Genomic DNA, 8,127 nt, shown 5'->3' on the forward strand with positions numbered 1-8,127 from the left:
CTCCCCCCAAAGACATCCACGTTCTAATCCCTGGAACCTGTGAATATGTTAGATTACATGGCAAAGGGGAATTAAGGTTGCAGACAGAATTAAAGTCATTACTCAACTGATCTTAAAATAGGGATATTATCTTGGTGGGCCCAATGTAATCCCAAGGGTACTCCAAATTGGAAGAGGGAGGCAGAAGTTAGACCTGCCATTGCTGGCTTTGAAGACGGAGGAACGGGACCATGAGCCAGGGAATGGGGGTCGCTTCTAGAAGATGGAAAGGCAGGGAAACAGAGCCTCCCCTATAGCCTCAAAAAAGGAACACAGCCTTGTTGACATCTTAATTTTAGCCCAGTGAGACCTGTGTTAGACTTCTGACCTACAGAACTGTAAGATAATAAGTTTGTGTTGTTTAAGCCACTAAGTTTGTGGTAATTTTTATGGTAGCAATGGGAAACATACACGTTCCATGTCTGGAGATCTGCCTGGCATCCTCATCTCATGGGACTCTGCATCCCTGCTTAGACTGCCCCCCTGCTCTGTTTTGTCTTTGCCTATTAATTCAATAGAAGTTATCGAGCACCTACCCTGTGCCAGGCACTCTGCTAGACCTTGGAAATGCAAGATGAATAAGACATAGCCCATGCCTTTTCATTTACTCAACAAATATTTGTGTACCCAGGCTGAGTTAGATGTGGTAGAGATGAAAAGAAAATGGTCACAGCCTTTCAAGAGGCTTTCAGACCTCTGAGAAGACAGTCAACATAAATTTAAAAATTATGATTTGGTGTAACAAATGCATGTTATTGGAGTGTAGAAGAGAGATCACCTAACCCAGCTTGATGAAGTCAGGAAAACTTCAGAGAGAGGAAGAAACGGAGTTTGGATGAATATGAGTTTGCCAGACAGACAAGATGGGGAGAGAGATTCAAGAGCTTTGAAGCAATGTGGCACTTGAAATCTGGCTAGTGGATATAAGAAACAGAATTTAAAATTGTATTTCATTTTAGTTACTTTTTTAAAATATAAATTTATTTATTTTTGGCTGCGTTGGGTCTTTGTTGCTGTGTGTGGGCTTTCTCTAGTTGCGGCGAGCAGGGCCTACTCTTCGTTGCAGTGCATGGGCTTATTGCGGTGGCTTCTCTTGTTGCAGAGAGCGGGCTCTAGGCTCGAGGGCTTCAGTAGTTATGGCATGTGGGCTCAGTAGTTGTGGCGCATGGGCTTAGTTGCTTTGCGACATGTGGGATCTTCCAGGACCAGGGATAGAACCCGTGTTCCCTGCGTTGGCAGACGGATTCTTAACCACTGCACCACCAGGTAAGTCCCATTTTAGTTACTTTTAATTGAAATGGAAATAGCCACAAGTGGCTGGTGGCTACCATATTATGCCAGATTATACCCTTGAAAGGAAGGAGATTGTCTTCTCTTTTCTTTTTCCACTTCTTACGGACTGGAAAGCAGATGTTGGGCCAAGTCACCTTGGACCATGCAGACGGGGCATCAGGATGAAAGTAAGAAAGTAGAAGGCACTTGGGTCCCCGACCCCTTGCAGCCATCTTTCAGTTTGGCTTATGCTCAGATTGTCATGTGAGAGAGATATAAATTCCTATATTGTTTAAGCTACTGCTATTTTGGATCTTTGTAGATCAGACAAATCTGTATCCTAATACAATGTCTCTTAGACTAATGAAAAGCAATAGTCATAATCTTTGCTCAGATTTTTTTTTTTTGAGCCCTTTCTGTGTACCAGCCCCTATGCTAGCTGTTCTAAATACATGGTCTCATTTACTCCCCACACATTCCAATAAGGGAGATTATCATTTACCCCCGTTCTGCAGATAAAATGGAGCCTTAGCAGAGTGGCTCATTAGTGGTAGGATTAGGCCTGTTTGACAGGAAACTGTATTCTCATGAGCAGATACATAATGTCTTAACATTAAAGACCAGGCAAATTGAATGTAAACCAGAGTTTTAAAATGCAGAGATGATATTTATGTCTGTGGCAGACATTCTCAACTGTCTACCTGGCACCCACTCCCTCCTTCTTCCTGAAAACAGAACCTCAATCTGTTCAAATAGTGGGCAGAGATTCCTTGACATCAGGAAGGCTAAGTTTCTATTGCAGAACCCAGGAAAGAAGTCCTGACTGGTCTAAACTAGTCATGGTAGTCTCATTCTCCTTGGCCAATAATCGGTCTAAGGATAGGTATGTGGCACAGTTCTGATCAACAAGATATAAGCACAAGTTTGATAGGGAGGGTTCCAAACCAAAAGCCAAAACCAAAAGCCAAAACCCTGCCCAGAATGAAGATGCAATGCCAGAGATATGGCATCCATCTTGCAACCATGAAGACAAAAGTCAACATCATAAAGAAGGCAGAGTGGAGAGCTAACTGAAATTCTTGATGACATTATTGAACTGCTGCTCCTTGCCTGGACAGCCTAACTCCAGACTTCTTGTAATATGAGAAAAACTAACCCCAGTTTACTTAGGTTACTATCAGTCAGGTTTCCAGTTACTTATAGCTGGAAGTCTTCCTAACTGATACACATATATGTATACATACCTTTTGTTTTCGTAGGAAAGATAAGGAAAATTCACACAGCTTACAGTGCTATTCTGCGCGTTCTTGGCTGACTGCTGGAAAACAGTTCCCACTGGCTCACCCACAGTAAGAATCATTTGTCTCTCTCAAAACACACATTTTGGTGGGATATGAAAAATAACCTTAAGTAGGTAATAGAGTTCAGGCGAAATGCATATTTACCTCTTTCCCACTCTCCAACTAAAACTAAATTTCCCCTCAATTACAGATGTTTCTTGAGTAATGCTAAGGTGTGAAAAGCACTTCTATTCTGTTGTTTTAGACTTAATATTATGAAATTTTAAAAGAAATCTCTGGGGACTTCCCTGGTGGTCTAGTGGGTAAGACCCAGTGCTTCCAATGCAGGGGGCCGGGGTTCAATCCCTGGTCAGGGAACTAGATCCCTAGATCCTGCATGACTCAACTAACACCTGGTGCAGCCAAAATAAATAAATAATGAATATTTTTTTAATTATTTAAAAAATAAAAATAAAAAATCTCTGTAATCTTTCTTAACCTCTGAAGTTTTAGAGAAAAGCAGAAACACTAAACCTAATGCACAAAAAGGATTCATTCAATGGGTATACCTATCCACACCAAAGATATATGAAGAATTGAGGCATGTTGCAGGATGATGAAGGTTTAAAAATTGGCTTAAATACATAGATAAACAGAAGAGGCAGAAATGCTGTTTTGCCCTTGGATTATACTGAAAGCTGATTGAATTCTCCTGAGTGTGCAAAAAGGAATAAATAATATTTATGCAATCAATTATCCAGAATTGCAAACAAATTCTAAAATAGTTTGGAACGCTAGATACTTCCAGTTGAAAGGAGAAATAACAGATTGTTTTCTAGCCATATGCTAAATAGAGGCACTCATACACAAATATACACCATGCCACTACATTAACTATGCTGTTAATCTTTAATCTGATTCATAACTGAAAAGATCATGTGGTAGCTGATTTTATACTATTTCATTCACAAAAAGAGATTATCCATTAAACAAGCACATTTTTCCCTGGGATTTCACAGAATAAATGCGCGAGAGACATTTTTCTTTCAAACACCAAGCTATGCAAAATATTTCCAGATATAATCAGAAAGGTATGAAACAGCAAATTAAGCAATATCCAGGCAATCCTCAGCATTATTTTGTGTTTTTGACAGATCTGACAAAAGTTGAAAAAGTAATTTCTATAAAGACAATATTGGAAAAAGAAACATACCTTAGAGATGATTAATGGTTCTCCATGCTCCAGACCACCTTTCAAAGTAAAACCCCAGGGAGCTCCTCCCTGCAGGAACGCTTCCAGATAAACGTACCTTCCCCTGGGGGTCCTGTTAGGGTTTAGTGTGGCACTGGTCTCATCGAAGTTCTCTGTGGTCCTCATCATGCCAAACACATGATCCCTCAAGTTAAACTTTAAATGCCTGCAGCAGATTCAAGAAAGCGGTGCTTGTATAGCACATTATCCCATCCTTCATGATCCACGCTGGCCGAAAAAGAGGTTTTCAGAAACAAATTCTTTCAGATGTAAAGAGTTCTTCCAAGCTTAACTCCAAGATGCTGAGCCAGGAGGATTTTTCACTTCAACATTTCTGAATGTAAACTCTCCTCCTGGAATTCCCGGTTCTCACTGAAGCCCCCAATTGGTGTATATCTCTCTACTCTGTTCAAAAAGAAACTTCTTTCAATGTCACTCTCAAGACTGCCTTTATTTCACACACACACACACACCAAAACTTTTCTAACAGATTTTACAGAGAAACTTCAAGTCATCTTACAATGTAGTAAGAAAATTGCAAAAACTCAACTGAATCCCTCAATTTCTGATTGATTATCAATGCTTTCTTCCTCTCCGAGTGAAATTTACCATTACAATAGCCCCCTCTCTCCCCAGAAGTGGCTTTAAAAGAAAGAAAGCACTTACTATGCTTCTGCTCGCTTCAGGAGTTTCTAACTTGTCCCAAACTGAGAAGCTGTGCTAAAACTTTTTGCCTCTGTTTTTCAGCAATAAGTTCAGTTTGTTTCTTGTAAAAGAAAAAAAAAAAGTTTTTTTTCCAGGATGTAGAGAAAAATGGAAAAAAGCATGGTAAATTAACCTTCCCTGGAAAAAATATCCAGGAGGCAGCTCAGTTCTTTCTTTGGTCCTTTCAGTGATGATCAGCCACTGCAGCTGCTGAGGCAGCCACTTGCCTCCTCTGAGAGAAAGAGTAAGGAAGTTAGAGGAAAATGGATCAAGGCAAACAGAGGCACCGCAACCTTTCTGCACAGTAAGCACTGCTATGCGGAATTCAGTTCCCCACAAAGACCTGACCAATCAAAACAGTCTTACAGCTGATAAAACGTAGACAGTTAAAAATACCATACAGATGGCTAATTAGCAAGGAGTTGAAAAATAATTGATAGTCTAGCCCCACCTTGTTCCAGTTAAAGCAGAATCCCTGGGGGTGAGGCACGGGCATTGACATTTTTTTAAAAACTCTGGGCAATTCTGCTGTGCAGCCAAGTTTGCAAAGAGGATTTGGTAAACATTTAAGTAAGTGTCAAGGTGGTAGCACAAGGGCTTTATTTTGTTCTTTGGAAGAAAATGCCAAGTAAAATATATGACTGGCCTCTCATCTTGAAATAGGACTCTCCAATCAAATTTCTCCTTGTTTGATTCAATACAAACAGGAGGCAGGCTTTCTTCTATACTTTAATTGTTATTTACTCCAAGACAGTTTGTTATCCATTCTTTAAATGAAAAGAAATACTTAATATCTGGCAAGTAATAGACACTCAAGGCGGAATGTTGTTCTGATTTCAGGTTAGCAGTGGAATTTTGTAATAATGTTATATAAAATTTAACATTAATACTTTCTATTAAAAATTTAAATAGTGCAAGATAACTATATCTTTTACCCAGAAGCTTCAGTTATCAAGTTATTGGAACAAGTTATAATTATTTCCAAGAGATATTTTGCTAAAACTTTTTCTGTTTAAAAGTACTTGATAATGTGAATTATGTTGTAAACTGACATTTTGATATCAATTTAATTTGGGTGTTTGTACCTACATTTAATGATAAGTTAATATAATAGAGAAGCAGATATATGCAAAGTAATCTAGATGGTATTTAACGTATAACACATGTCAAGTGTTATTTGCTTTTCAGTAGTAACTTTATCTGTAGGGCTCAAAGACAAAGAAAAGTAAAATCTCATTTTAATGTAATGATAGTACTTTAGTGAAAACAAAAGTTGTACAAAATGAAAGTAGATGGTAAATATTGTCTGATTCTTAAGAGTAATTATGCAGTTTTCATTGGGGCTTCCTTTTGCAGCTTAATTTATAAATTAAGAATAAAAGGAGAAATGCTGGTTTTTCTTTCACTCCATTATTAAAATATATATGTATATACATTTAAATAAAATCCTAAGTAAATGAATAGTTTTTTTCTGAAAATTATTTTTTATGGCACTTACGATCTTGCTCCTGATTCATTTTGTAAAAAATGGGATTTCACAGAATCAACATTTAATATTAAAAGTAATAAAGCCAAAATCAAAAGGCAAAGGAAATAAGAACAAGATAAACAGTGATGAATAGAACTCAGTGCTTGTGGACTAATGAAACCTCTGTTTTACATTATCACCAAAAATATTTGACATAAATATTTAATGAAAATTTATATACAATCTGAAAAATAACCATATAGATCTTCATTTGGTGGACATTCATTGTAGCAACTGATAGATCAGAGTTAGAATAACTTTTTCCCCATCTTCCATTGCTCACAATCAACGAATGTATCCGTTTTTAGAGGTAAGGACATAGAGGCCATGAAAAGCCTAAATAATCTGACCAGAGTCATCCTGCAAGCAGCATAAGTGAGCATAAAATTAAAATTGTCAGACACTCAGGAATGGAATCTCAGCTTAAGGTAGGTCTCTTGCATAATTTATGTCTCTGCCAGCATTACTAATTCATAAGAATAACTTCTGTTAGAGTATGTGATTTGGACTCAAACTCTAATTAGAGTATGAAATTGGACCCTCTCTCATCACTAGAGAGAGAAAAACAACCCTATTGTCTCAAGGTGCTGACAGTGGAAGGCACTAAGACTAAGTCTTGGTATTATTATGAAAATGGCTTTGACCTTGCAGACCCAAAAGGGTCTCAGGGAACTCTCCAAGATCCCCAGACCACACTTTGAGAATTGCTTTCCTTAACCAGATACAGCCATATCTGAAGCTACCCCATTCTTACCAGTTTGGTGAGTACACATGCGTACTTTTTCCTTAAATAGCTGGAGTTGGGTTTCTGTTACTTGCAACCGAAAGAGTTCTGAGTAAACACAATGAAACCCTTCATTGTTCTTCCTGGTTTAGGAAAAAGTTTAGGGAAGCTTAGTGCAGTCTCAAAGAGGTAGCTTCGAATCTTGTTTTCTCTCTACTTCCCTCCTTCCTTCTGCCTCTAATTTAGGATTATTCCTACCTTCATATCAAGTTCTTCCCTTCATGATAAATAGATCCAATGTACCTCACAACTTTGCTTTCTGTCTCTATATGAAACATTCCCAGTGTTGTAATTGAGTTCATGTTGCTCTGTTACTGTGAATATGGTCCCAAAGCAGAAAAATAGTTCAATCATATCGCCTCTCTTATTCTTCTGGCACACCTATACCAAACACTGTTTTAAATGTCATTTGCTTAATCACTGTTTTGACGTCTTAGAAATCACTCATCACTCTGTTAATATCACCTAAAGAAAAATTAATTTGTTCTTTTCAAAATTCTCACTTCTTGATTTTAATTTTTCATAGCCACCCATGTGTCTTTATCTTTTTTAGCATTTTAAATGTGATTTAACTTCTTGGATTTTTTGGAATGCCTTTAAATTTAATATTTCAAAGATTGAAAATGTCACTAGGTTGTCTCTGAAAATAAAAAATAATAACGTCAGAGTGACATCTAGTGGCTCTTCTGGCTTACTAAATCATCATCAAAGTAACTGTAGACAATAAGTTGTTAAATTGTAGGTTTGGAAATTTATTCAGTTTTTCTTAAAAGGAACGTCTCAGAACCATCCCAAATAGACAAAAATCAATCTTATTTTAAACTTTTCACAGCCTCTCTAGGCAACCTTTCCGAGGCAAAAAGAATTATCTCTTCATGTGTCTCCTTCTTAAGAGTGAGGAAAACTTCCAAGCCGACCTTCCCTCATCACTAAATGCCAAGAAGCCTCACCTGAAAACAGTCACTTGAAAGAGGACTGAAAGCCCAAAGATTAGTTTAAAAATCATCAGGATACACCTGCTAGACCTTCCCCTGAAGCAATGTCATGGCTCTGTAGAATGCTGTGTTGAATATGCAAAGTAGGATTCTCCGAGAAAAGAGGAAGGGGAAATGCATGTTGGTTATGCAGTTTACAGCATCTGCTTCACTAACCATCCTGAGGGCTGTCATAAAATTATCAGAGCACGATCAATTCAGATCTTCTGGGAATGATGAAAATGTTATGTCTTGATTGAGGTGGTAGTTTCACAGGTGTACACAGCTGAATA

General features: G+C 37.9%; 1 protein-coding gene across 3 annotated transcripts in view; it reads right to left on the bottom strand.

Annotated features, from left to right (window-relative positions):
• SHROOM3 (shroom family member 3) overlaps positions 1-3,972 on the bottom strand; it is a gene marked incomplete at its 5' end in the record, with an annotated part of 329,672 nt that extends 325,700 nt beyond the window's left edge. For all 3 annotated transcript variants that reach the window (XM_082611413.1, XM_082611414.1, XM_082611412.1), the window contains one exon: positions 3,805-3,972. In XM_082611413.1, the coding sequence (XP_082467539.1) occupies positions 3,805-3,972 (168 nt within the window). The remainder of the gene's footprint in view (positions 1-3,804) is intronic.
• Between the last annotated feature and the right edge of the window lie 4,155 nt (positions 3,973-8,127).

This window comes from Mesoplodon mirus (assembly GCF_964341445.2).
Source record: "Mesoplodon mirus genome assembly, chromosome: 2".
Taxonomy (NCBI): Eukaryota; Metazoa; Chordata; class Mammalia; order Artiodactyla; family Ziphiidae; genus Mesoplodon; species Mesoplodon mirus.